Source organism: Fonsecaea pedrosoi, assembly GCF_000835455.1.
Source record: "Fonsecaea pedrosoi CBS 271.37 unplaced genomic scaffold supercont1.2, whole genome shotgun sequence".
NCBI classification, from domain to species: domain Eukaryota; kingdom Fungi; phylum Ascomycota; class Eurotiomycetes; order Chaetothyriales; family Herpotrichiellaceae; genus Fonsecaea; species Fonsecaea pedrosoi.
In genome coordinates, this window is record NW_013550614.1 from 608,285 (window position 1) to 635,025 (window position 26,741).

At 54.9% G+C, this 26,741-nt stretch overlaps 11 protein-coding genes across 11 annotated transcripts; 8 read left to right on the top strand and 3 right to left on the bottom strand.

Annotated features, from left to right (window-relative positions):
• Positions 1–550: 550 nt before the first annotated feature.
• Positions 551–2,845, top strand: Z517_02184 (uncharacterized protein; the record flags this gene model as incomplete). The annotated part of the gene is made up of 8 exons (XM_013431295.1): positions 551–604; positions 663–1,088; positions 1,148–1,252; positions 1,320–1,444; positions 1,515–1,657; positions 1,755–2,459; positions 2,553–2,692; positions 2,771–2,845. 8 exons carry the CDS (start codon positions 551–553, stop codon positions 2,843–2,845), a joined length of 1,773 nt encoding a protein of 590 aa, XP_013286749.1.
• A 922-nt stretch (positions 2,846–3,767) lies between these two features.
• Z517_02185 (uncharacterized protein) lies at positions 3,768–5,495 on the top strand (the record flags this gene model as incomplete). The annotated part of the gene is made up of 1 exon (XM_013431296.1): positions 3,768–5,495. The coding sequence occupies one exon, from the start codon at positions 3,768–3,770 to the stop codon at positions 5,493–5,495; it is 1,728 nt and encodes a 575-aa protein (XP_013286750.1).
• A 451-nt stretch (positions 5,496–5,946) lies between these two features.
• Positions 5,947–8,003, top strand: Z517_02186 (uncharacterized protein; the record flags this gene model as incomplete). The annotated part of the gene is made up of 6 exons (XM_013431297.1): positions 5,947–6,268; positions 6,331–6,604; positions 6,678–6,855; positions 6,924–7,535; positions 7,595–7,698; positions 7,778–8,003. The coding sequence occupies 6 exons, from the start codon at positions 5,947–5,949 to the stop codon at positions 8,001–8,003; spliced, it is 1,716 nt and encodes a 571-aa protein (XP_013286751.1).
• Positions 8,004–8,839: 836 nt separating this feature from the next.
• On the top strand, positions 8,840–10,693 carry Z517_02187 (uncharacterized protein; the record flags this gene model as incomplete). Its single annotated transcript, XM_013431298.1, has 1 exon — positions 8,840–10,693. One exon carries the CDS (start codon positions 8,840–8,842, stop codon positions 10,691–10,693), a length of 1,854 nt encoding a protein of 617 aa, XP_013286752.1.
• A 316-nt stretch (positions 10,694–11,009) lies between these two features.
• Z517_02188 (uncharacterized protein) lies at positions 11,010–11,498 on the bottom strand (the record flags this gene model as incomplete). The annotated part of the gene is made up of 1 exon (XM_013431299.1): positions 11,010–11,498. The coding sequence occupies one exon, from the start codon at positions 11,496–11,498 to the stop codon at positions 11,010–11,012; it is 489 nt and encodes a 162-aa protein (XP_013286753.1).
• A 155-nt stretch (positions 11,499–11,653) lies between these two features.
• Positions 11,654–13,292, bottom strand: Z517_02189 (uncharacterized protein; the record flags this gene model as incomplete). Its single annotated transcript, XM_013431300.1, has 3 exons — positions 11,654–12,024; positions 12,139–12,782; positions 12,841–13,292. The coding sequence occupies 3 exons, from the start codon at positions 13,290–13,292 to the stop codon at positions 11,654–11,656; spliced, it is 1,467 nt and encodes a 488-aa protein (XP_013286754.1).
• Positions 13,293–15,267: 1,975 nt separating this feature from the next.
• On the top strand, positions 15,268–17,220 carry Z517_02190 (uncharacterized protein; the record flags this gene model as incomplete). Its single annotated transcript, XM_013431301.1, has 8 exons — positions 15,268–15,300; positions 15,368–15,950; positions 16,001–16,246; positions 16,307–16,450; positions 16,504–16,630; positions 16,681–16,839; positions 16,922–16,991; positions 17,050–17,220. 8 exons carry the CDS (start codon positions 15,268–15,270, stop codon positions 17,218–17,220), a joined length of 1,533 nt encoding a protein of 510 aa, XP_013286755.1.
• A 707-nt stretch (positions 17,221–17,927) lies between these two features.
• Z517_02191 (uncharacterized protein) lies at positions 17,928–19,937 on the top strand (the record flags this gene model as incomplete). Its single annotated transcript, XM_013431302.1, has 6 exons — positions 17,928–18,032; positions 18,089–18,226; positions 18,299–18,712; positions 18,789–19,231; positions 19,293–19,494; positions 19,575–19,937. 6 exons carry the CDS (start codon positions 17,928–17,930, stop codon positions 19,935–19,937), a joined length of 1,665 nt encoding a protein of 554 aa, XP_013286756.1.
• A 251-nt stretch (positions 19,938–20,188) lies between these two features.
• Z517_02192 (uncharacterized protein) lies at positions 20,189–22,244 on the bottom strand (the record flags this gene model as incomplete). The annotated part of the gene is made up of 7 exons (XM_013431303.1): positions 20,189–20,663; positions 20,746–21,122; positions 21,192–21,386; positions 21,456–21,698; positions 21,763–21,925; positions 21,985–22,037; positions 22,095–22,244. The coding sequence occupies 7 exons, from the start codon at positions 22,242–22,244 to the stop codon at positions 20,189–20,191; spliced, it is 1,656 nt and encodes a 551-aa protein (XP_013286757.1).
• Positions 22,245–22,662: 418 nt separating this feature from the next.
• On the top strand, positions 22,663–23,232 carry Z517_02193 (uncharacterized protein; the record flags this gene model as incomplete). Its single annotated transcript, XM_013431304.1, has 1 exon — positions 22,663–23,232. One exon carries the CDS (start codon positions 22,663–22,665, stop codon positions 23,230–23,232), a length of 570 nt encoding a protein of 189 aa, XP_013286758.1.
• Positions 23,233–23,811: 579 nt separating this feature from the next.
• On the top strand, positions 23,812–26,603 carry Z517_02194 (uncharacterized protein; the record flags this gene model as incomplete). The annotated part of the gene is made up of 8 exons (XM_013431305.1): positions 23,812–23,881; positions 23,957–23,988; positions 24,053–24,643; positions 24,708–24,981; positions 25,043–25,344; positions 25,399–25,605; positions 25,668–26,167; positions 26,264–26,603. 8 exons carry the CDS (start codon positions 23,812–23,814, stop codon positions 26,601–26,603), a joined length of 2,316 nt encoding a protein of 771 aa, XP_013286759.1.
• Positions 26,604–26,741: the final 138 nt, after the last annotated feature.

The window sequence follows — 26,741 nt, forward strand, 5'->3', positions numbered from 1 at the left end:
TACAAGTAGTGACTAGTAGTGGCCTAGTAGCCCTAGTAGCCCTAGTAGCCAGCATCGGCGAAGAAAAGCCGAGAGGCCCCTAGCCACGTACCTGTACCTCCTCACCTCATGAATGGGGAAAGATTGGAGTTACACGGCCACCATTGCCGAGGTGTACGGAACTTGGGCGAGGCGAAGCGTGGAATAAAATTAAGAGACGACATAGATGTCAACGAGCTTGATGACAGCTTGAATTGTAAGAGAAAACATACATCTGTCATGAGTGTTTGATTCTCGTTAGCGAAAACCAGTTCCGCTTCTTGAGACTGATCGATGCAGTGAGAATAGATATATATTGAGCAGACCAACGGACACAATATGGCGACCAATCTAACAGGGAAAGGATCACGGCCGGTCCTGGTTGGAAACGTGTCTGGATCGACGGGGGATCGATTGGACGGTGAGTGACGAGCATAATATCCTGGATTCCTAGACAACAAGATCAACAGACGCGTGGATGGAACGGACAGACAGCTAATGGTGGTGCTCGGATGAATTAGGGCTGAAGTCGATGCTCAAGGGTAAGACAACGGTCGATGCCATCATTGGGGATTGGCTTTCAGAGGTATGTCCCTTCAAACGCCCTCGAGAAATAACAATGATTGATAGCTCACGCTTCCCAGTTCAACTTGGCCTCACGGTCACTCCAGGTTCGCGACGGCAAGAAAGGCGGCTACGAGCCTGGGTTCCTGTATTCCCTACGCGACGCTCTGGACGAATACATCAACTACAGGAACCCAAACCTCCGCATCGCCGTCAACGCCGGCGGTCTCAATCCCAAAGTGCTCGCGCAAGAGGTCCAAAAACTCCTGGTGTCACGGGGTTGCTCGAAAAAAGTCGCGTATGTGACGGGCGACAACTTGCTGCCCGAGATCGATAAGCTCGATGTACAGCCCCTGACGAGGGCGACCGGGGACTTTCGAAGTTGGAGGCAGAAGTACCCGGATGTTATCCTCGCCCTGGCGTACACGGGCTGTTGGGGGATTGTCGAGGCATTGGAGGCCGGGGCGGACATTGTCATCTGTGGACGATGCACGGACGCGAGCACGGTGAGTAGCAACGTCTCGTTCTGGTGCACGGATGTGGGACTGACTAGTTCTGCCACAAGGTCATGGGTGTCGCCGCCTGGTGGCACGGTTGGAAGCGGACCGACGTCGACAAACTCGCGGGCTCCCTGGTTGCCGGACATCTGATTGAATGCGGATGCTACGTTGTAAGTGGTTCTGTCTCGAATATCGCCTCAAGGATATCTACAGCCAGCTAAACGATCCTTGACACAGACTGGAGGCAACTTTGGAGGGTTTAAGAGTCTCTTCCCCAACTACTATGACTTATCCTACCCGGTTGCCGCGATAGCAATAGACGGGACGAGTGTGATTCAGAAGCACTCGAATCAAAATGGCGTGTGCGTCCTTCTATCCACCTTCTTCTCCGGGAGCACAATCGTGTGGTGCGCCGACTAACGTGAAACCCAGTGTGACGGTGGACACGGTCCGGGGCCAGCTGCTATACGAGATTCAAGGACAATTCTACTACAACCCCGACGTGATTGCCGATCTGTCGGGCCTGAAAGTCGAGCAGGTTGACAAGGACAAGGTGTACGTTTCGGGGTTCAAAGGTGTGTTTTTCCTCAACACTTGGCTTCGCTTGTCACGTCTTACTGGATACTTTTCGTGCGAAACAATGACTTGCGGGCTAACTGATCTATTCTACAGGCCTTTTGGCTCCCGAAACTCTCAAGATTGCCATCATGGCGCTGGGAGGCTACCAGGCCGAAGTATCCGTCTACGTGACCGGCCTAGACTACAAGGAAAAGGCGCAGAGCTTCGAGATCATGACCCGCAAAATACTGAACGACAACAAGTACGACGTCCTGGATTTCCAGCTCTACGGAACACCCAAGGAGAACCCAGAGAACCAGCTCGAAGCGACACTGCAGCTCCGAGTCCTCGCACAGGCTCAAGACCCACAGTACCTGAGGGCAGGGCGCTTCCTCGGCCCTCTCATGAGCAACCAGCTGTCCGGGTACCCGGGCCTCACGGCCAACGTGGACTTTAGGACAGCGGAACCGAAACAGATGTCGACGTACTTCCCGGGGCTGGTCAACCAGAGCCACGTCCAGCTGCGCGTCTTCTTCGCTTCACAAGGTGGCAATGACGGGGAAGGCATACCCGTTGCACGACCCGGAGCCTACACGCCCGTCCACCTCCTCCCGCAACAGCCAGACTACCAGCCCGTGGATCCGGTGCCGTTGTCCTCCTTTGGACCAACCGTCAAGGCGCCACTAGGACTTGCCGTCTACGCCCGCAGCGGCGACAAGGGCGCCAACGTCAACGTCGGCTTCTTCATTCCCAGGGGTCTGCACGAGTCAGAAAAGTTCGAGTGGCTGAGGAGTCTCCTCACGACAGAGCGGTTGCGAGGTGAGTTGTGTTCTTGTGTCCTCTCTCCGTCTGGAAATTGCGACACAGCTCGTATTGGAGAGAAACTATGTCTAACCCAATTAATGATATCAGTGCTCCTCGCACGCGAAGCAACCCCCGAGACGTACATCGAGCGGTGCGAAATTCCCCACCTCCACGCCGTCCACTTTGTCATTCACGGTCTCCTGGGCGCGGGCGTGAGCACCTCGGTCAAGATGGACGCGCTGGGCAAGGTAAGAGTCCTTTTTCGTTGTTGCCATTCCCACCTCTGAGTGTAAGATTGGGCCTCGCTTACTGATACTCTGTGGTAGAATCTGGCCGAGTACCTGCGCGCACGACACGTCGACATTCCGGAAAAGTTTCTCGCCAAGGAGGCGGTCCTGTAGCCAACCCGCCTATACGTGCGATCTACGACGGGTGGGCAAGACTCTCTTTGTGATCTGCGGGCCTGGTGGCGACACGGCACAACACGACACAAAGACGATCCTTTTCCCGTCCTGCTTAGAATGGAATATGTCAAGCCCGTCTCGGCATGTGCCTGCCTGGTGGTGTCAAACGCATGACTTCTATCATAGAGGACGAGGAAGAAACCCCTCACTCGTCTACTGGCGTCTCTTGTATTTTTTTCCCCCAGTGTAGAAAAGCAGGAATTCCAGCAAAACCATCCGTCTCAAGAGGCGTGAGCACATAATGTGTTGATTGGTAAAAGAGCTTTACCATCTGTAGTACTCGAAATGGTGGCACTTGAACAAGAGCGATATCGACTTGATTCAAAGGGCAGCTTTGGCGACATCTTTAAAATTCAAACTAACCTTGGCTACTTTGTTACCTTGGCTTTTCAAAATCAACCAAAAAACAATGGGCGGTCACTGGACCAGACAGGACGGTGGTACGACCCAAAAGCCTACTGTTAGAACAATGGAATGGAACACTATGCCAACTTCTGCTTCTCCTGGGTACAGAACTACTAAGCGGGCAAGATGCGAAGAAAAACCCCAGCAAGTAGGGTCACAACTGGCCGAGAGGTCCGCCGAGCAGGCCTCGGCGTCACTCCCGAAGGGTCTGCGTCGGCCTCGTGAATATCAGGTGGGGATTGACTTCGGTCCTGGCCCACGTCGGCAAAGGCTTTTGTTTGCTTGGTCTATCATGGACGAGGCAGATTGCTCCAGTCCTGGGGTTCCTGTGTGGGCGGTCCATCCCCCTCCCCGCATACCCCTGCGTTGATATACTTATGTCCAGGACGAACGAACATTGTCTACATGGGACAGGACAAGTCACGCCAGAAAAAGAAGTAAAAAATCAACCACGATGAAGCCAGAGCGGTTGCAGCCCTATTCGGTGCCAGAGGAATGCAAGACGTTGCTGGAGACTGGGATTTTGGGGACCCGATTGCAGCATTCGTTGCCGGCAGAATGCAAAGACCTGGCCCAGCACGTCAAATTCGAAGGCTCAGCAGCGCCCAGCATCGCCATCAACTGGAGACTGGCCGAGAGTGTGGCCTCCCTGAAAGGCTTCGAGGCTGTCATGATCAACGCGTTACTGGGCAGAAAGTACCAGGAACCCCCCAAGGAGATCCGCGTCAACACGGACCACGCACAGTTGTTTTTCATGTCGTCGATCGTTCTCGAGGTCGACCCGGACTTCTCTGCTCCCATATCACCGACGCCAATCCGCGATCTCACAGAGAGGTATGCGAAGTACTTTCCAAACTGCGATCTCCACCAGATGGCATCAACGTTGTATCGCCGCGCCGCCTACAACATTTATCAGACCAAGGATGGCAAGTGGTTCCACATCCACGGCAGCCTCAATCCGGATCCGTCGCTCGAGGCCGCTGGGATGCCCAGGGACATGCCAGAAATCACGACCATCGAGGACTCGTGGACCCCGTTTATCAAGGTCATGAAGGAGAAGACCGCGGAGGAATGGGACGAGATCCTCGGCGAAAAGTATCGCCAGGCTGCGACCATTTGCTTGAGCCCTGACGAGTACGCCGCCAGTCCTCAAGGTAAAGCAAACTCCACGGTTGACTTGTATCGGATTACCAGGTATGAAGGATCCAGCCAAGCGGCCGGGTGGTGGCCGTCGACCAGCTTCACCAGTCCGCAACGACCGCTTGCTGGTCTCAAGGTCGTCGATCTGACCAGGGTGATCGCGGGACCTGCGATTGGGAGAGGGCTGGCGGAACTCGGCGCCAGTGTCATGAGAGTCACGGCCTCTCACCTCCCGGACTTTTCGGGTCTGCAGCCCGATCTCAACTGGGGCAAGTGGAACTGTTCGCTGGATCTGAGGCAGGAGGGGAACCGATTGAAGCTGAAGAATCTCATCTTGGAGGCGGATATCGTGGTCAACGGTTACCGACCTGACGTCCTGACTAAATACGGCTTTGGCCAAGACCAGGTGTTTGATATGGTTAAGGACCGGGATCGAGGGATCATTTACATCCGCGAGAACTGCTTCGGGTGGGACGGCCCTCTGTCTCACCGGAGTGGGTGGCAGCCGATCAGCGACGCTCACACAGGCGTGTCCATGGGTTACGGTCGCGCCATGGGCCACGACGAGGCCGTGACGCCTGTGTTCCCCAATTCAGACTACTGTACCGGCATCATCGGGACCTGTGGCGCGCTGCACGCACTCATGGAGCGAGCCTCCCAGGGCGGCTCGTACCTAGTCGACACCTCCCTCAACTACTACAACCAGTGGCTCGCCCTGACGGTCGGGGAGTACCCCACGGAAGTGTGGGAGGATCTCTGGACCAGGAACGGCCGAGCGGCATTCCGGCACTACCACAGCATGAACTACACGATCCCGCGGTACATTGAGATGATGAAGAAGGACAAGACGGTCCTCAACCCGGAGTTTTTCGAGAAGAGGACGTCGGGCGCCTTGGACGGACTCGTCTTTCGGACGCCCAAGCCCGTCCTGCAGTTTCCGCCGGACACGGTGCGCTTGGGATTCAACGTGGGAACCCGGGGGAACGGGGTCGACCTGGCGCGGTGGCCGGAAGATCTACTGACCGAAGTGGTCAAGGAATAGCAACGTCTTATTTCTGCCGAATTTAATGGACTGAGCCTCACCAAGGCGCCATAGATCATAAAAAAAAACAATGTAAATGCAAGTTTCTATGGGTATTTCCGTTTCACCTTCTTTCAATTTTACGCAGAAGTATCCGAGGACTTAGCACTCGACGAGCAAGGACTAGGCCTCGCTCAGAGACGAGGATCTCAATTATTGGAGTGAAAAGGAGGAATAGTAATCCATATGAACCCTGGAGCGGCGCCGAGTTGCAGAAAGCCGAGGCCACCAGGCCAAATGCGGAGCTAGGAAGGACTCGTTTAAACCATGTGACTCCAATTCACCGTATAAGTATGATGCGGTTGTGTTGGGAACTGGACTACAAAACCTCGTTGGCGACGATGAGCAGCCTGTGCACGGGACTCTGGAGCCATTGATAGCTAGAAGCGAAACGAGTCCTTGGACCGACAACATGGCGACTCGGCACGATTCGAGATACACGGTCGACATCCCGCCGGTTGACCTGGCGACCTTTATATTCTCGTCGGGAGACCGGGAACAGCGTCGTCGCCCACAATTCTTCGACGCCGACTGTCCAGCTCGTTGCTTCAGTTTGGACCAGGCCGAGATCCTCGTCAAGAGGCTGGCCAAGGGCTTACAGGATCTCGGTCTCGGAAAGAATGACAAGGTCCTGCTCTACTCGGGGAACTCGCTGTATTTCCCCATCCTCTACTGGGGCACCGTCGCAGCGGGGTGCGTGTTTACGGGGTGTAGTCCCAGCGCCTCAGTGACAGGTAGGAAAATGAGGGAGGGGAGGAGCGGGTTTGGAACTCCAGCTAATCGCTCAGTATCTCAGAGCTCAGCTACCAGTCAAAGGACTCGGATGCGAAACTGATCATCACGAGCGCTGCGGGCGTCCGGACGGCATTAGAAGCCGCGGCGCAGGTGGGCATCCCTAGGGGCAGAGTGTTTGAATTTGCCGACCCTCTGGACAAAAGGACCCAGAGCGGACTACCGTCGTGGACCGACATCTGGGCAACGGAGGAAGAAAGCGCGACATGGACGTGGAAGAGGATATCTTCAGCCAAAGAAGCTCGGGAAACGACGGTTGCAATCAACTACTCCAGCGGGTATGTATGTCTTCTTAATGTTGGACGAGACTGCGACAACCACAGGGCTAACGTGACTGAATCACTGAACCAGCACGACTGGAACCCCCAAGGGTGTCGAAATTTCGCACCAAAATGTCATTGCAAACTCCCTCCAGGTTATATTCAAACGGAACATGGTGGCGGACACGACGCGCGCTCGCGAGCGCAAAGCCCGGATCGATCTCTCGGGCGAGCGCTGGCTTGCTCCTCTGCCCATGTTTCATGCCTATGTGAGCCGAAGCTCCCCGAATACTTCTTCTTCTAGCATATTGTTCCCTTTTACTCACGCGCCAGATAGGGTCAAATGTACTACTGCGTGACGGCGGCGCGAATGGGTGTCAAGGTCTTCATCATGATGCAGTACAGCATCGAGCGGTACCTGCTCTTCCTCGACATTTATCGCATCACCTTCCTCACGGGAGTTCCCACTTTGATGGTCGCCCTGTCCAAACACCCGAACGCGACGGCGTACAATTTGAAGGCCATCGAGTCGGTTGTCACGGGCTCGGCGCCGTTGAACCCGGAAATTGGCAGACTGGTCGAAAAGACGCATTTGCGGCCTGGCGTCCAGGTGAAGCAAGGCTGGGGGCTGACCGAAACGACATGCTCGGCCACGGGGTTTGCTCAGGACGACGAGGACGACGGCCGGTCCATCGGTTGGCTCAACCCCAATGTGTCGGCCAAGATCGTGCCGGTGCCAGAGCATGGCTTCGAGCAGTCAACAGAGATCCCGTATACAGTGGGTGAAATATGGATCGCCGGACCCAACGTCATGAAGGGCTACTACAAGAGGCCGCGGGAGACAATGGAAACCATCGTCTACGACGATGATGCCACCAGGTGGCTGAAGACCGGCGATGTTGGCTATATCGACAACAGGGGCTGTCTGTATATTGTCGATCGACTCAAGGTAGGTTTGAGGACGCCAACTTATGACTCTGGTATAGTGACGGTAACACGGATCAAAAGGAACTCATCAAGGTCAAAGGCCTTCAAGTGGCCCCAGCGGAAATCGAGCAAGTGCTCTTGACCCACCAGGGCATCGCCGATGCAGCAGTCGTTGGTGAGAAGAGGTAAGCCATCTCAAGCCTCCCACCTTTCACATGTTGCGGACCTTCGCTGCTGTGTACAGCCTCTTCTGACACATTCTAGACGAGACGGCGAATACCCCAAGGCGTTTGTGGTGAGGGCACCAGGATCTACAGTGACGGCCAAGGAAGTCCAGGATTATATCGAGGCGCGGCTGTCGAGGCACAAATGGTTGACAGCTGGAGTGCACTTTATCGAGGCCATTCCTCGCACTCCAAGCGGCAAGGTCATGAGACGGCTGTTGCAGAAGTCCAAGACAGACACGGCCAAGAGCTCTGCAAAGCTATGAGTCAAGGACTATTAGAGGGTGGTTAAGGGAAGGTTGGCTAAAAGAGATGACTATCAACTAGACTAGAAATAAAACATGTGAGGCCCAAGACTCTTGCATGCTCCATCTATGGCATTGGAAAAAGCGATAGTTCCGTCTGGTGTCATTCTCACCTCAGGATCTTTAGTAAGGGCACTCCGAAAGACTGAGCAGCTGTGAAAATGACCATCCTCATCAGAGAAAACCACTTGCTCGCTTTGGGCAACTAATAATTCGTTTCAACGACGAGTGGCAGAGAACAAAGTCGCCGAGGCTAAAAGAAAACACTCCTCCACACCTCCAACACTCGCATAACTAAGAAAACTTTGAGATAAAGTCGGCATACCGAAGGGGCATTCGCCACGAGGCCCCTGCGGTGTCCTGCGCGGCGTCAAAGATGAGACCGAAGCCAGTCCTACGGGACAGTGCAGTCTATTCGGTCCCCCCATGCGGCGCACCGAGATGACCCAAGCTCGGCGTAGAACAGGGTTCAGCGGGGGTGCGGTGGACGATCTCGCCTTCTCTAGGTCCTTGCAGACAACATACACACGTCCCCATCGGTGTCATACGAGGCATGGCAACGCCGAACGGGGAAGAATGGGGCCAATCTCGACTACTTGCTCGTTGGATATGGTATGATTTCTCACTCTGTGCTGGCCGACCCTTTTGCTCTCTCCTTTCAAGCCGAATTGTCGCGTCTATCCATTGTATATCACAAGCTGCAAGTCTTGGACCCTTCTTTTGTTTCCTTTTTCCAAACGAACAGAGACTATCGTGGCAATACCAGAAGCAGCTGTCAACTGTGTGTCTATTGGACGATGACTCCCTCCGTGGCACAGGCACACCCAGCCACGGCCGATATACCAAACGAGAACGTGGAAAAGACCAAGACGATGTCTAGTTCTGACCATATGCCCACGCTGACCTCTCCCGCGACGGCCGATGCAGCACCGCTCCAAAATGGCCACCTTAACGGGGACGAGACGGCGTACAAGATCCGGGAGACCCCCATGGGGACACGACGCAAGCTGAAAATCATCTTCATGGGCATGGGGTGCAGCGGGATCAACTTTGCCCATCAGCTCTCGCAGCGCATGACGGACGTCGAACTGGTCATCTACGAGAAGAACAACGACATCGGCGGCACCTGGCTGGAAAACCGGTACCCCGGGTGCGCGTGCGACATCCCCAGCGTCTGCTACCAGTACAGCTGGGCCAAGTCGCCCGACTGGGAGCGGTATTACTCTGGCTCCAAGCAGATCTACCAGTACTTCCGCAAGATCGCCGAGGACTACGACGTGCTCAAGTACGCGCGGCTCAACCACAAGGTCGTGCACGCCGAGTGGCTCGCGGGCCCAGGGAGGTGGAAGGTGACAGTGATGCGCAACGAGGACCCCGCCGACGTCGTGGTCGACTACGCCGACTTCTTCATCCACGGGGGCGGCGTTCTCAACAACTGGAAATGGCCCCAGATCAAGGGTCTGCACGATTTCCAGGGCCCGCTCCTGCACACGGCGCGCTGGGACGACCAGGCCGACCTGCAAGGCAAACGGGTCCTGATCATCGGGGCCGGCAGCTCCAGCGTCCAGGTGGTGCCGACCATCATCGACAAAGTCGACCAGCTGTACGTAGTGGCCAGGTCGCCCATCTGGGTCACGGCGGGGTTCGCGCCCACGTACGCCGGGCCCAACGGCGAGAACTTTGCCTACTCCAAGGAGACGCATCAGCGGTTCCGAGACGACCCCGAGTTCTACCTGGCGTACTGCAAGGCGATCGAGTCGGAGCTGAACATCCGGTTCAAGTTCTACATCAACGGGTCGGCGGACGCCAAAGAGGCCCGCGAGTATTCGATCGGGGAGATGCAGCGGAAACTGGCCAAGAAGCCCGAGCTGATGGACAAGTTGATCCCGCAAAATTTCGGCGTCGGGTGTCGCCGGCCCACGCCGGGCAACGGGTTCCTCGAGGCGCTGACGCTGGACAAGACGACCGTGTTGACCGAGGAGATCCGCGAGGTGACGAGCCACGGCTTCGTCGACGGACAGGGCCGGGCGCACGAGGTCGACGTGGTGATTTGCGCGACGGGGTTCGACACGAGTTTCCGGCCGACGTTCCCCATCATGGTCGACGGGGCCAACGTCCAGGACGAGTTCCCCAAGGGTGGCGGCGACGTGGTCGGGTACCTGGGCCTCGCGGCGCCAGAGGTGCCCAACCACTTCATCTTCATCGGGGCGTACGGCCCGCTGGGCCACGGGTCCATCATCCCCATGGTGGAGGCCTACACCAACTACGTGATCCAAGTCCTGTCCAAGGTCCAGGTCGAGGACGTCAAGAGCGTGCGGGTCAACCGCCGCGTCGCCGAGGCCTTCACCCGCCACGCGGACCTGTACCTGCAGCGGACGGCGTGGTCGGGCCCCTGCAGCTCGTGGTTCAAGAACGGCAACCCGGCCAACAAGCCCCTGTGCTGGCCCGGCTCGCGCGTCCACTACCTCACCGTCCTGCAGACCCCGCGCTGGGAGGACTTTGACCTCGACTACCTCTCGTCCAACCGCTTCAATTTTCTCGGCAACGGCTTCGACACCCGCGAGTTCGACGGCCGCGATCTCACCTGGTACTATGGCCTGTTGGACGGCAAGGACAGGCAGCCCCAGTCGTTTCCGGACCCGGTTTACTGAAAGAGAGAGAAATACACGTATATATATAAGAGCAATGGCTTACAATATTTCTGGGCTTATCGGGCCTCTTTTTTTTGGGAGAGATGGACGTGCTATTAAATGTGGTGGCAGACAAGTAACACGGATGAGAGATGGGGTTTGCGCCAGGCCTCTTTGAGGGCTGGCTAGCTGGAGCTGGCTGTGGGATGAAGAAGGGCTTGCGTCATCAGATTTATTGATTGAATCCATACCCAGAGACAAAATAGAACTTATTATCACCAGTTTGAACAGGTTGGACCGGTCTCCCCCTCCTGTATACACACAGCCTTGTCATAATCTAAAAGACGACTGCCGGGTCCCCAACGTCACTGCGTGGCGCTCCAAAGAGGCCTTCGAGCCAGTCATAGTCGTCGGTGACGGGCAAGATGCCAAAGACGTCGTCGGTAACTTGGGCTCCGGCGTCGAGGTCCCTGACGCCTTCGAGCAGGTCGTTGGGCGCTTGCTCCATCCTACGATGTGAGGCGTTGCCTCCACCACCCTCACCACCACCGCCGCCGGGACCTACCCCGTTGTGACTCACAGACGCCGCCTCCTCGTCCACCTCCGCCTCTGAAGACCCATTAGGCGACAACGACGTGCCGTTCGCGCCAACCGGGCCGAGTCGGGTTCGGGCGATGACGGCCTCGAACATGCGCACGGTCCAGATGAGGCTGTTCCAGTACTTGCAGCTCTCGCGGACGTGCTCGAGCTCGGCCAAGATCTGCGCCTTGGTCGCGCGCTGCTTGTGCGGGCTGGTGCTCGGGTCGAGGGCGATCTCGATCCGCATGGCAAGGATCGTGCAGGCACATGTCATACTGTTTCCCGCACTTTTCGTCAGTGGGTGCGACGTCGTCTAGATGGCGAGAAGCAAGGAGAGATGAGAAATGGAGAAAGGGGGGCCGGAAGAAAGAGCGAGGGAAAAAGGAGTGCGAGGGCTCGTGCTTACAAGGATAGAGGGCACAGATGGAGAACATCGTGCAGCGAGGCGCGCTGGATCATGGTGGACAGCTCAAACATGGCATTCTCCTGGCGCTGCGCCATACGCTGCACGCACCCCACGTCGCCGCCACTGCTGCTGCCACTGGTCCGGTAATGGTCCTTGGCCGCACGGGCAAAGACCGCCTCGAGGCGGTACCCCATGGCGAGCAAGACCAGGATCAGGACGTGGTCGGGCGTCCACTCGTCCTGCAAGGCGTGGATGATCTCGAGGGGGAGCTGTTTTCTCCACGACGTGATCTGATTGCTCAGCCGGTCAATCTCGACAAAAGTCGGTGGTTTGGCTGGCGTCTTGAAATCGCGAATGAAATACCCGCCTGACAAACCGAGTTCGGGCACATTTGGTCAGCTTGACGATCCACGTTTTTTGTTTCTATTGTCTACTCTTGCCCGCGCCTCTGCTTGGGAGATGGGGGCTGGGCCAAGCTTACTGATGATTGACAACTTGCTATACTCCATCATGAACGCCTTTTGAACCCGCGTCACCGGCGGGAGGATGTCTCGAAACTCGGCCGGCACTTCGTCTTCGTCCTCCCAGTCCGATTCTTCAAGGGGTGCCGTGTCGCAGTACCTCTCGTCGAACCGCTTGAGGTTGTCGAGGCCCGAGATGGTCAGCAGCGTGTCCCGATCGTACAGAACCCACCAGATGCTGCGGAAGAGTCTTTTGGAGCGCCTCCCGAGATTCTGGGACACGTAGTTCCGATGAAGCCCCATCTGGGTCGCGATCCGTCCGGCGTTGGTGAGCCAGTACCGGTAGTCCTTGTCGATGGCGTACGAAAAGGACAGGGAGCTGAGCATTATGGACCCTTGCAGCAGGTATAGCTGGTTCTTCTCGTATCCCATGTCGTACAGCAGCGCGGCTTTGGCGTAGAGCTGTTTCTGCGCCGTGATCCGGTCCTCGTACCCGGCCTGTCGGAGGAGGTGCTCGGGAGCGTACGGGACGACGTTGGCGAAAAGAGACTGCAGGACAAAGGTCGAGTGTTGGTCCGCAGCGTAGTCCTGCATGAACTTGACTCGATCGAGGATCGGAGCGTAAGGATAGACATGTGAAAAGTACAACCGGAGCAGTTCATCGCTAGCTCGAGGCATTAGGGAGTGCGTAATGGATTAATGACGACGATGCAGAGACTCACCGAATGGGTCGAGGGGGTAAGCTGAGACCGCCTTTGGCCTCGAGATACACCACGTCGGCATAGTCAAACCCGGCAATGTATTGTCGCGGATAGGACTTGGGGTGGTTGTCCTCGACTATGACCCTGACAAAGCGATTAGGATGCTGCCGCCCCAGAGCCTCGCCGAGGATGGTCATCGGATTCACGCCTTCATGCAGCTCAATCACCTCATGTCGGTCCGTATTTTGAGATTGGGGAGAAGGCGAGAGGGCGACCTGCCTGGGCCGCGACATCTCCTCACAAATACGGAAATGGACGTCCTCTTCTTTGGTGGCCGAGTCCACCGTGCTGCTAATGCTGGCAGCCTGCTCAGTGGCCGCCGGAGACGGTCTCACACTAGAGTCCCGTCCTTGTTGGCCGTCTTGTTGCTGCACCGGTTCACTGGTGGCATCATTGTACTCTCTCGCCGGCATGTCCTGTTGAGGTTGCGGTTCTTCCAGCGGTGGCGGCGGCGGGAGAGACGGCTGGAACTACCCGGAAAGTCAACTACTGGGTTCAATCCGAGCTTATGCTCGATCTTACTAGGAGATTCGGGTCCAAGATATTTTCCCCATATGTACGGGAGGACAAGTGGTCAACAGCTGATGTGTCATGTAGGCGTCGTTGGCGCTTTGCAGATGTCCTGGGCGGGTTCAGCGTGTCAGCAGCAGTCAACGATGAGGTGGTTCAGGCGGTTGCATTCACCTAGCCACTCCTCCTAGCGTGGTTTGTAGAAACGTGCATGTATTGGCCTGGTCGCGACGCTTGCATCTTGTACAGGGAATTCCCACCTGCCACGCATTGCAGCGCACTTTGCGCACATGGCAGTGAATGCAGGCCCGAGGTCTCTTTACCGGGTTCTGGTCGAGGCTACGACGCTGTTGGAAGCCGTTGTCGAGAGAGTCCATTGCTTGAGACGGAGGTGAAGATCAGTATACAGCCACACAATCATCAGCGAAGAGGTCAAGATGGTAGGTGGCGGGTGACGAGGGGTTCAGGGCGCTGCACGTGTCCCAGGCGAATCGGGGGGGAAAGGCGGGGGTGCCGGGTTGGCGGGTTGATGGGGTATCACGGGGAACCCCTGAACTCACCAGCCTCGCTAGTCTTGCATCCCCAGGCGTCATGCCCTGTTACACACACGATGTACAAGTCCAAGAGGTACCAATGTCACTAGACCTTATTCGTGCTCCAGTATGGGACTTGAACAGTGCTCAGCGCTCACCCATGATGCCGCTTATCCGAAATGGGGGAACCTTGGGACCTCGCCTCGGTCATTACAAGGAATGATGCACGGAAAGAACGTGCCGTCGCTTGATCGAAGAGGGCGAGATCCAAACTCGCAATGGCTGTGATCTCCACACCTCGGCGCCGAATGTGCGGCACCGATGCTCGGCCAACGCCACGAATCCTCCCACCTCTCTCTTCGCCGAGTGAGATATCTCGTTCTTTCAGAATAGCCTGGTGGCATTCTAGTCTGCCAGTTTTGTCCCAATGTACTGGAGTCATAGACAGATGGAGAGATCAACCTAGATGCCAATATTATCCACTTGGAGGGAGTATTCGAAGGCTTTAAATACTCACAAATCTCATACAAACCCTAGCCGGTGTGCGAGCTCACTTTTCTACATGGTGAGGTCAACTGGGCCGAAGTCAACTAGGTGGTTTGTCGTTACCAACTACTCGATATCTTCAATCAGAGATTAGGACCAGCGAGGTGGATTATTTGCAGGGATATTGTGGCTACACGTTGCCATTCTAACCCCCATCAAATCATTCAAGCATTGATCAAGGCGAACATAAAGCAGCGCCGAAGATGCCCTGTATTTCAGTCTTGGCCTCTTGTAAATGCTTGTTTCCTTGACGTCCTGGAGAGCTGGTCAGACTCCCTCAAAAGCCGTCCTCAACTTGTTAGCAATGTTTATCTCGTACGGCGCGTTTTACAGACCTAGAATCCGATACAGGCTCCTGGGGGCAAGTCATGTTCTAGGCTCTGTCGTCGGGCGTGTATTAAACAGAAACTCCCCAGAGTCTGATCCAGATACACACCCATGCTCCAAGAGATATAGTTTATCAGCCGCTGTCATGATGTTGGCTTTTACACGGCCAAATTAGGGGGCAAACCGGACCGTTACACAGTGCCCTCCATACCCCAGCTTCATATTAGCCCCAATGAGGTACAGCACAAAGTCGGTGCCGAGTCCTTTTCCTGGAGTATTGAGGGGAATGATAAAGCCGAACCCGGGGTATAGTCCAGAAAGGTGTACCTCTCTTGTCGTACCTTACGTCCTGGGTCTCCCAGGTAACCCGCCGAGGCCTGCCTCGTCCTTAAATACCTCCTGAACCGGACGTCAGCCCTGTCGTTATCCTTGCAGACACCGAATGAGTTATTGATCTGGTCGATCGAGCACCATGGGCGAAGTCACATCTACATACAACATCCTGGTACAGCTAAGCCCCTTTGCCCCTCCAATCGTTTCGTTTCGGGTCGCTGTCAACTGACTCGGTCCAGGTCGTCCTGGCCGTCACGCTGGGCAGCTTCAGCTACGGCTACTGTGCGTCCATCATGGCCAACATCTTTAGCCACGTCGAGTTCTACGAATACTTGGACCTCGCTCTCGAAGGACCCGGCGTGTCTCACACAAACAGTCTTGTCGCGGCATTCAGCGCCTTACTGTACGTGGGAGGCTTCATCGGGTGTTGCCTCTATCCACTTTCTTCCTCGAGATTCGGTCGACGCATTCCGCTAGGCGTGGGATCTATCTTCGTCATCGTGGGTGGGGCGTTGCAAGCCGGCGCGGTGCACAACGCCATGATGTGTGTGGCACGCGTCGTCACCGGTATAGGAATTGGCCACTTCCTCCCTGGTTGCCCGCTGTACCAAGCCGAAGTCGCCCCGGCACATAACAGGGGCTTTCTGGTTGGACTTCACGCAGGAATTGTGGGAGCAGGCTTTACTGTCGCACAATGGATCGGCGTGGCATTCTTCCATGTGAACGGCCAGGCAGGCTGGCGGGTGCCGCTCGCCATCCAGTGCGTCTCGCCTCTGGCTTTGCTATGCATTATCCCTCTGCTGCCGGAGAGTCCCCGTTGGCGTGAGTTTGCTTCTTCCTATCTGCGGCGCAAGAGACCTGACTCGACTTAGTATACCTAAACGGCCGCGTCAAAGAGGCAGAGCAGACTCTGGTGCGACTCCATCAGGATAAATCCGACCCCTCCCATTCATATGCACACCGCGAGTTTCAGAACATCAAGGCACAGCTCGACCTCGAAGCAGAGCGCAAGCGGACCGTCTGGGAAGGTCTCAAGGACCCCCACATGCGCAAGCGCTTCATCTTTGGGTTCTTGGTCAACACGGCGTCGCAGTCTAGTGGCTCCATTGTGATTCTGAGTAAGTTGGGGTGGTTACTTGCGGATCGAAAGTCGATATGATGAACTAAACAGTCGTCAGCATATTCGTCCGTCATATATGGCGGATTGGGCTTCAGCCCGTTCCTTCAAGGCATCCTCGCTGGTGTCTGGACACTCCTCCTGATGATTTTCAATCTACTTGGTGGCATACTCACCGACAAGATTGGCCGCGTTCACCAGCTCGGTAAGGTATATTTCCTGAGCGATCCCTTCACAGTCACTGACCAAGCTTAACAGTGTATGGACTTCTGGGCTGCTTATTCTGCCTTGTCATGTCGGTCATTTTGAGTGCGTTATACTCCGGCTCAGACAACGACTCTGCGAATTCTGCAGCCACCTTCTTCATCTTCCTCTTTGTGTGCTTGTGAGTTTGAAACCTTCGCGGTTCCAGAGTGACGCTGACGCCGTACCAAGTTTCGCGGCAGGGGTTGAATGTCCGTCGTTTGTGTACTCGGCTGAAATTTTCCCTGCCGCGTGGAGAGCATCGGGGGTAGGTGTCTCTCTGTCCGCCGTTCAGATCTGGTCGGCGATCCTGAACGGCGCTGCTGCAATAGCCTTTGAGAACATAAAATGGTATGTTTTCGTCTCCAGTGTGTCATTGAGGAGGGAAAGAGACCTGAACGGCGGAGATACTGACAACAACAACACCCGCCAGGAAATTCTATCTCGTCTTCATCTGCTTCACCACCGTGATGGCACTGGTCGTCCAGTTCTTCTTCCCAGAGGTAATATACCCTTCTACTGATGGAAACGGAAACTCGAATACTAACTGAGACACTGTAGACCAAGGGACTCACGTTAGAGCAGATCAGCAAGGCCTTTGGAGATGTAGTGGTCGAAGATCTGGCACCTCTTGCCGATGATGCTTCTCTCGAGAAAGCCTCAGAGCAAGAACCGGTATTCTCAGAGCACGAAGTGGTCAACGCGGATCTCAAAACAAACACTCTATCCTAGACCATCTCTATGGAGAAGCTAGACGTAAGAGCATTGATTGTTTGTTGGAGGGTATATCGTTAGACACACTGGATGTAGGAGGGCTTTTGGTGTCTTCTATCATCAGAAGCACTTGGGAGACATGGGATGAGGTACGAGGTGGAATGAGCTATTACAGCTAGAGACAGGGCGATCCGTCAAAATTCGGCCCTGATCCCAATTTGTATGTGCGCGGAGAGAGAGAGAGAGAGAGAGAGACAGAGAGAGTAAGGAACAAGAATCATCTTCCTCTTTCAACCCATGGTTCAATCCCAGGCATCTAGCTCGATACTGTAGTGCTATACATGTCAGCCAGCTGCTAAGTATTCGGAGAAGAGTGGCCGGGGTTCGTGAATGCGTGTACCCAAGAATTGAACGCCCTCTCGCCGTAACCTAGCAAGAGATCAATCGTGTCGATAGCTTCCATTACCCACTTACTGAACGAGTGCCACAAGTACATACCCCCTCGGTGACCAGTGGATAGCATCGGCCCGAACACTTCCTCGCGTCTCGCCAGAACTTCACGGCGTGTGTGTTAGAAATACAACACACCGACATCTCTGCGTCGTATTTATGCGAGAAATCGGGCCAATCTCATCTTGAAACTGTGAACCATCAGAGTATTCAAGCTAACGAATTCTTCCATATTTCCAGCCTCCCCATCCTCAATAACGTGACGAGATACGGAGATGGACCAGGAGGTGTTTTTCCAGCCAACACAGACGGTGGACATACCGGCAAAAGACCTTCTCTCGTGGATCTTTGACGATGTTAAGTATTCACAAGATGAACCGGTGAGCATTGGCCAATCACTCACTCGAAGCTCCTCATAACTCAACTGCGTCCCCAGATTTACATTGACCCCGTCGACCCAAGCCGTTCCATCAGCTCGAGGCAGGCTAAGACTCTGATCAGGCACCTCATCGCCGGGTTCCGGTCCCGGAAACTGGAGAGAGGCGACTGCGTCTGTATCCACGCGTTCAACAATGTGGGTTCCCCTGGCACAGATCTACGGCATCTTGTCTGTAAGCGGCATGTTTGCTAAGGGCTTCATGGACAGCTGTACTATTCCTGTATTTGTCTAGCCCTCATCGGAGCAGGATTCACCTGGACTGGGACAAACCCCGGCTACACAGAATACGAACTGCAGCACCATTTAAAGGCGTCCAAGAGCAAGCTCGTGATAGCACAGCCGGAGCTGTACGATGGGATCCTCTCAGCCGCCAGATCTTGCAACATATCCCCGGAAGATGTGCTCAGGTTTGATTCTCTATCACTGGGGGAAGTTTCTTCGACATCATGGCAAACTCTGCTACAACATGGGGAGCAGGATTGGATACGGTTCGACGACATGGTTACGGCACAGTCTACACCCGCTTGTATCCTGTTCAGCTCAGGGACCACGGGTCTGCCCAAAGCTGCTTGTCTCTCGCATCACAACCTGGTCGCCCAGCACACACTGCTCCACGAACAAGTACAAAAGCCCTACAGAGCAAGTTTCCTCCCCGTCTTCTAGACCATGTGTCTCTCTCTCTCTCCCCCCTTAAAAGACTAACATCTCCCTTTCCCAGGTCAAGCGAATCCTCTGCCTCCCCTTCTTCCACGCCGCGATGGCCATAATGGCCCACATCACGCCCCTTCGCTCTGGCCATATCGCCTACGTGATGACTCGATTCCAGCTCGAGGATTTCCTCCGCTTCACCGAACAGTACGAAGTGACCGAGTTGTTCGTGGTGCCACCAGTCATCGTCTCGATCCTGCAGTCACCCCTGACGGCCAAATACTCGCTGAAAAGCCTCCGATCGGGCATGACGGGCGGCGCCAAAATCGACCTGCTGTCTCAGCAGAGATTCACCGCCCTGATGCATCCGGACGGCTGTATCAACCCTTGCTACGGCATGACCGAGATCAGTTGCATCGGCGCCTGCCACCCGTGGCCCGCGGTCGACACGGATGGAAGCATCGGCTACTTTCTGCCCAACCTTGAGGTCAAGTGAGTTCCAGAAAATCTCCTGAGGAGTGAACTCTCCGTTCGAGCTGACATCCCTCAAAAGGCTCGTTGACGATGATGGACACGAGGTCAAGGCTTACAACAAGACGGGAGAGATCTGGATCCGTGGACCGACAGTGATCAAGGGATATCTTGACAATCCGGAGGCAAACTCCTCCTCATTCTCTGCAGGATGGTTCCGCACTGGCGACGTGGCGTATTGCGACCAGACGACCAAGAAGTGGTATATCGTGGATCGGAAAAAGGTAGACAGGCCCCTTCCCCTTTCCAACCTCACGGGCACTTAACTCTGTCTAACACTTACCCCGTGGGGCGTGGAATACAGGAACTAATCAAGGTCCGCGGCTTCCAAGTCGCGCCTCCCGAGCTCGAAGCCGTGCTCATGTCACATCCCCTCATCGCTGACGCCGCCGTGATCGGCGTGCCGTCCTCTGATCCGGTCGACGGCGAACTGCCCCGCGCATACATTGTACGAAAATCGGACCGACGAGACGTCGGCGAGACCTTGAACGAAGACGGAGTGAAACAGTACGTCGCAGCCCGTCTGGCCAAGTACAAACAGCTGGGTGGGGGTGTTGTCTTTGTGCCGGCCCTGCCCAAGACGGCCAGTGGGAAGTACCTGAAGAGACATCTACGGGAGCTTTACAAGCAAGAGATGGCGAGTTCGAGCTCAACGACAAAGTTGTAGAAAGGACTAGATAGATGGCGTATCTTGGATACATTAGCTCTCAGAGGGAGGCTTTAGACTCAACACGTCACTTTGTGTTGCTCATTTAATCGTGTAGCACTGAGCAATTCGCGAGTCTCTCCCGATCAAGCATAACAGGAAGTATATATACTGTGACTGTACGTCTCATGATGCGGCCACGATTCAGCCAGCACCGTCTTCCCCGTTCCAGCGCAAGGGGGCCTTAAGCGTCTGCTCTCCAAGAACCCCAATCACGCCATGACATTCTTCTCGGGAATGTATTTCCCAAACTTCATGCCGTCTGGCACTTTCTTCCACTGCTTTGTGACCGGGTCGAGGAGCTCTTCCTCGCAGTTCCGCCACGCCTGCCTGATCATCTCTGCCTTCTTCTCGCTGCGCGGAGTCATGGCTATGCGGAAGTCGTTGGGCTGCACCGTGGTCCCGCCGACGAGGTCATCGATGTCGGCCTCGACGGGCTTCCCGTCCGGACCGATCGGCTTGTCGATGTTGAACGCCCAGACGATGCGCGCGGTGGCGAGAAACAGCGACCGCTCGGCAATGTGCATCCCTTGACACATGCGGCGGCCGTTTCCGAAGATCCAGTTCTGACGCTGGTTCTCGTCGGGGTTGGTCGCGGACTGGAATTCGGTCTGGGAGTCGTTGATGAAGCGCGACGGGTCGAACTTGCGGGGATTCGGGTTGCGCTCGGGGTCCATGTTGAGCGTCCTTTTTGGTGTCGGTCAGTCACACTGCACAAGTCTCAGGGCAGGAGAGAAGGGGGAGGCTGCTTGAAGCTTCGACAACTCACCAGTTGTTGTTGACGACAGAAGCGCCATTGGGAATCCTGTAACCCATGTAGTGGTCCTCCTGGATCACAGCGTGCGGAGATCCCAAGATGATGGTTGGCATCCACCGAATCGTTTCTTTGACACAAGAGCGAATATATGGACAGTTGGGGGCGTCATCCATGACCGGCATCCGATCAGGGCCAACGACCCTATCAATTTCCTCCCGTGCAGCCTTCTGCGCCTCGGGGAACATCAACATGGCCTGGATGAATCCCACCAGCGTCCCTGAAGTAGTGTCGGAGCCTCCTTCGAGAAGCGAGCCAGAGATGTATGCAGCTTGCTCGTCGGTAAATTTCTCTGTTTGTTGAGACAGGAAGACATCGACACTGAAACATGGCTGGGGGCAAAGTCATTTGTAGTTAGTATACAGGTTCAGACAGCCATTGCGCATCAGGAATTGACACACCAGACTGGTTCCACGCAGAATTCGGTCCTTGACATCCATCCAATGAGAAGTGTAAAGCTTTCGCTCGTCTTCGTATAGTTTTCTGGCACTCCGGTACTCCGGGTTGACCGGGCTGGGAAGTTTGCGAAGGATGGGGAAGCAGTCCATGATCTGAGCGCTGGCGCTACCAGCTATCTTGCCCCATTTCTCAAAACCCTGGGAGCCATGACGGTTAGCATAAAAGTACTTACCTGTATACTGGGAACAGCCTGGGAGGTAGCTCACCGTGAAGAATTGAAGCATCCGCGGATCTTCTGTACTGATGGTGCGGAAGCCATAAACCATTTGGGTCGTCAGTGAGCTGGTGTATCGTCGGAGGTGCAGGACAAAGTCGTCCGGTCGTTCAAGAAGGCCCAACAGCATCTGTTTGTTCTCAAGATCTTGGTAGGGGATGTAGGCGACAGCGGTCTTGATGTTGAGCGTGTTGTGCATCATTTTGTGGACGAGGCGCCACATGGGGCCATATTTCTGCACGGCAATTAGCATTTCTGATCCCAGCTTTTCGCCGCAAGTTGGGATATAAGGAGCTGACCATGGTCACGAATCGCTGACAGTTGCTGGCCACGTCGTGTGCGAGGTACATGTCCGGTCTCGAAGAGTAGATGGCACTCCTGTTGTGCAAGAGGTCCTTGACGGTCTTTGGTGACGAAAGGACAATCATGGTCTGGGTCCCAAGCATGAGGGAGTAAATGGGGCTTTTCGCTCGTCAGTCAGAATCCAAAGCGCGAAGACCGAACTGGGCTGGGCTACTGACCCGTATTCTTGCGCCCATTTCTGAAACTGGAGATGAGGTCGCTCGGTCGGGATCTATGACCATGCTCAGTCACTGATTGCACCACGTATGCCGCTCTTGAGAAGTCTTACCTGGTGAATGTTCCCTAGGATTGGTATCGTGGGAGGGCCAGGAGGAAGGTCTGCGGGTCGCTTTCCAACCTGGAGAATCCTGTATATGCCATAGAAGACGATGCCTGCTACGATTGTAGCGAGCACAATGGGGGTAAGTTGCTGGCCCATACTTGCGTAGAGTGACGGCAAAAGGGTCTTAGTTGCTAAGGATAAAGTACGTGGACACTACATAGCTCTGTGATGCATTCATGAACACTTATATCCCGGCAGTGATTCTCCTCTGGCTAACTCGGGTCGATCCCCCAAAGTGTCTCCCCTGTGTGAGGAGGAGTGCCCCTCCCCGGATGGCTTCATTGGCTCGGAGGCCCTTCCGAGTCCGGGGTTGGATACATTTGAACGGTTTATGTCAGTATTCCCGGGGAGGGGGGGTTGCTGGACTATTGCCTCCGGCCGAAGATCAAAGTCCAATGCGCGGCCAGATGTGTTTTATCAAGGCTGACGGAGCCCGTTCAAGCTGATTTTGACTCGAAACATTGTCAACAACTGTCTTCAGAGCAGCAACTTCGTGGACAAGCAGCCTCGAAACATGGCATCAAAACCTGTCGTCAGGAGGCCGACCAAGTTCGCCCACGTCGTCCTTCGCACTAATGCCGACAACTTCCAAAAGATGGTACAATTCTACAAGGACTTCCTAGGGGCCAGTGCCGCCTTTGAAAACGATTTCCTGTCTTTCCTCTCCTACGACGACGAACACCATCGCATTGCCATCGCTGGCATTCCGGGAACCGCACCGAAAAATCCCAAGGCCTGTGGATTGGAGCATACGGCCTTCTCTTTCGACACTCTGGAGGACCTCCTCGAAGCCTATCGACAACGAAAAGAATTAGGCATCTTACCAATATGGAGCGTCAATCACGGACCGACGACCAGCATATACTACGCCGACCCGGACGGCAATCAGATTGAGACTCAGGTTGACAACTTTGAGACTTCTGCAGAAGCGACACAATTCATGATGTCCAAGTATTTCAAAGACAACCCAATTGGCACCGACTTCGACCCAGAAGAGATGATCGAGAAGCTACGAAACGGGGTCAGTCCCGAGGAATTGAAGAAACGAGTCGAGATTGGCCCCCGCAGCATTCCGGTGCAATGAAACTGTCAGGCTGAACAGACACGATGAAAGGGTAGCTAGCATTGTCTAGTATGGTGACAAGGAAACTCAGGTTACCCTCAATTCCTCTGCATACCAAGGTATCTAGGCAGCATAGCTGGTATTAATTGATTACCGGAGGAGGCAGCCCGTATTCTCCGGAACACAAAATTACGCGTCCCCGTGCACTCCCCAGCTTATATTCCAAGCTCGCTTCTGAGTTTAGACCTGTAACCTGCCTTGTAATTCCGCATGGCTGACTGGTTGAGAACACTCGCCAAATCCAACAACCCTCCCTCCTCTTTCCCCCCTTTCCCACCCCCACAAATCCTGGGGAATGTTTCAAAAGGGCACGAATGCCATGCCTTGGCAGTGGCAATGGTCAAGAAGGCTTGTAGCTTCTACTGTCTCTTCTCGCAATTGCCCGTCTTGAGAGCTTGAATTTTCGCTTGTTCCCTCTTGCATAAGATAAGAGAGTCCCTTGAGCACCCCCAGAGCGCCCCATGAGTTGACCGCAGTTGGTTTTCGCGCAAGAGCACAGGCGTGTGAATACGCGGGAATCCACTCAGGCAGACTGCAAAGATGCCCGCTCGTCCCGAGATTCCCAAGTGCTCGGTCGCTTGCAACTATTGCCGCTTGAAGAAGGCCAAATGTAGGGAGGGCACTTGCACCACCAATCCTGCTGGACTACCTTTCTTCTTTCTCTACAATTACTAACTACGCACAGGCACGGGAAGTCGGCCGTGCACAAATTGTGTAGTAAGTGGTCGCACCTTGTTGGTGCCCCCTCGAGCGCCAGCTGATTCGGATCGTCGACGAGCAGTCCCATAGAGAGCAGTGTGTCTTTCCCGACAAGTCTTCCAGGAGGAAAACCAGTCACAGCCAGACCTTTCTAGAGCGACGGATTGCATCTCTGGAGCAACTACTTTGGCAGCACGAAGCTCCGACAAGATCAACGCCTGCTCCATCTGCTCCCGTACCGTATGTCGATGAGGCTTTGGAACGGCAACCGAGTCCCGTATCTATCCAACCGTCGGCGAGGTCAGAGTCATCGTCCAAGTCCCCTTCTACATGCCGTTCATTCGCCCCACCGGATAGCTCTGACAATACTTCGCCTGGAGTGCCGACCTGGATATCTAACTCAGCGGATGTAGCCCCGTCTCTTTTTGACATTCGTGATCTTGCAGCCTCAGAAGTCAATCTATCGCTGGCTGACCCGGTCTTGAATTTGGACAATGAACCCAACAACGGTTCAACGTCGGCGATAGCTCCCACTTCCTGTGAAAATTTGCGGCAGGGGCCGTCGCCCACACGACAGGACGTTGGCGAGAACACAGCCACAAGCGAGTCGAGTCTTGTCGCGGAAAATGCTGGCGAACTGCGTGATGGGACTCCCCCATCCCCTATGCAGGAGGTTAGTCTTCTCCCATCAAGTATGTCGCGCTTTTGGAGTTCTGTGGCTGAATCTGATCTATTAGGGCGACATCCAGGAGCATATTGGTACGATTACTGACAGGGATTCCTTTGGCAAAGTAGACATTGACCATGTGGTGACAGGCAAAGCCTCTTTTCTGACCATCTGCTCTCCGCATGGTGTCGAGTGGATTTGCCAGCAGCTGGGTAACTCGGACTTTCACCATAGCGCAAGCCGGCTGACCGTCACCATAACGCGATCGTTAAAGATGACGAAACCGCTCTCGGTCGAACGGCAACCCGATCCAGACTACGAGACAGCTTTGCTGTGGGCTACGGGTCAGTTTCTGTGGCTGTCTCACTACTCAAAATCTGTCGCTGACCCGTTATCGTCTCTTAGCCTTCTTTGAAGACAGCATCGAGCACACTCTGGGACTCGTGCCTCGCCAGGCGTTCGAGCGTAGACTTCAGCAGCATTATTCGCACCCTCTGCCTGCTGATAGTGACCCGCCATGGTACAGCCTCCGAAACACCGTGTTCGCGGTAGGAAGCAGGATTGCACTGTGTCGAGGCAGTGGACCTATGAGCTATACAACTGCGCAGAGACAATCTTGGTTGTACTTTGAGAATGCTTTGGCTGTCCTCACCAATCTACTCTACATGCCGTCAGACGTTACTGCTGTTGAGTGTACCTTGCTCATGGTAGGCCGAATTCCCACAACGTACTGCTGCTTCGTTTGGCTGATGTCGACACAGGCGTTGTACTGCGAGGCTATCTCGGCGCCTTCTCTGGAATATATGTTGCTGTCCACGGCAGTCCGGTTGGCCTACTCGAAACGTCTTCATCTACAACCCCCCTCCTCCTGTATCCTATCCGAATCCGAAAAGGTAACGCGAAATTGGTTGCTATGGGTATTGTACATGTACGATAAGCACGTTGCCTGTAGGTCTGGTCGACCCTCGGTAAGAGCCATCTGTATCCCCAGAATGTCTTGGTGGATGTTCTGACGGAATTCATCTCGTAGATGATTCGCGACGACGATATCAACGTTGCTTTACCTACCAAAGCCCGAGAAGACACCTCCACGGACCTGGGCCTGCTACTGGCTTCCGTCCGCCATGCCCAGATCTCCTACGCCATCGAGAGAGAGTGTTACGGGACGAAGTTCGGGCTCCGGTCGATCGAGGAGATCTGCAAGACCATTGAGAGACTAGACACTGAGTTGCGATCCTGGTATGCAGACCTGGGACAAGAATATCTTCTCTACACGCCCAAGCGACCCAAGGTCCTGCACCCTCGGATTAGCCACATCCACTTCCTGTTCCTCCAGCACTGTTTTCACGGATCCATGTGTGTGCTGCATTCCGCCATCACACAGCCTTGGAGAAGCAATCAACTGCAGCGGAGCCAGCAGCCCGAGCACGTCAAGCAGATCCAGGAAAGCTGTAAAACCATCGCAGAGTCATCTCGGGTCATCGTCCTCAATTCTCAAAAGTTCCCGATCGACGCCACCACCCCTTCTTGGTCAGTCTTTTCCAAGTCTGCGCCTGTTCGAGTCCCCCTTTCTTTGACTTTCTATGGTCGCCCTCTCCGGATGCTGACCATAACCTATCATGCCAGGTTGGTTTTCTATTTCCCGATCCTCGCAACCATGAATCTGTTCCTCAACACGGTGCGCTCGCCCAACAATCCCTCTGCGCAGTCCGACATTACCTTGATCGACATCGTTGCCGGGACGTTCGCCAGGCTCGACTATGCCAGTAGCGGGCACTTGAGCATAAGTTTTCCTCGAGAGGTTGCTGACTATGCTCGCGCTCTGGTTTCCAAGTCCCGCGAACAGCATCGAGAGCCAGACTCGCGCCAGTGGACCTCGGATCTTGACCAATTGTTCAACCTCGACGCTGATATGGCGGTTAGTGGAAAAGCCCCTGCGCGGCCCTTCTCAGAGACATGTTACTAACATATGCCATGATCAAAAGTTCTCAAACATGGACATGGTAGATTTCGAATCGTACGAATGGCCTCTGATGCCATCCAGCTGTTCTTGACATCACTACGACGCAGATGAGTTGCCTGATATGGCCATTGGAAAATGCCG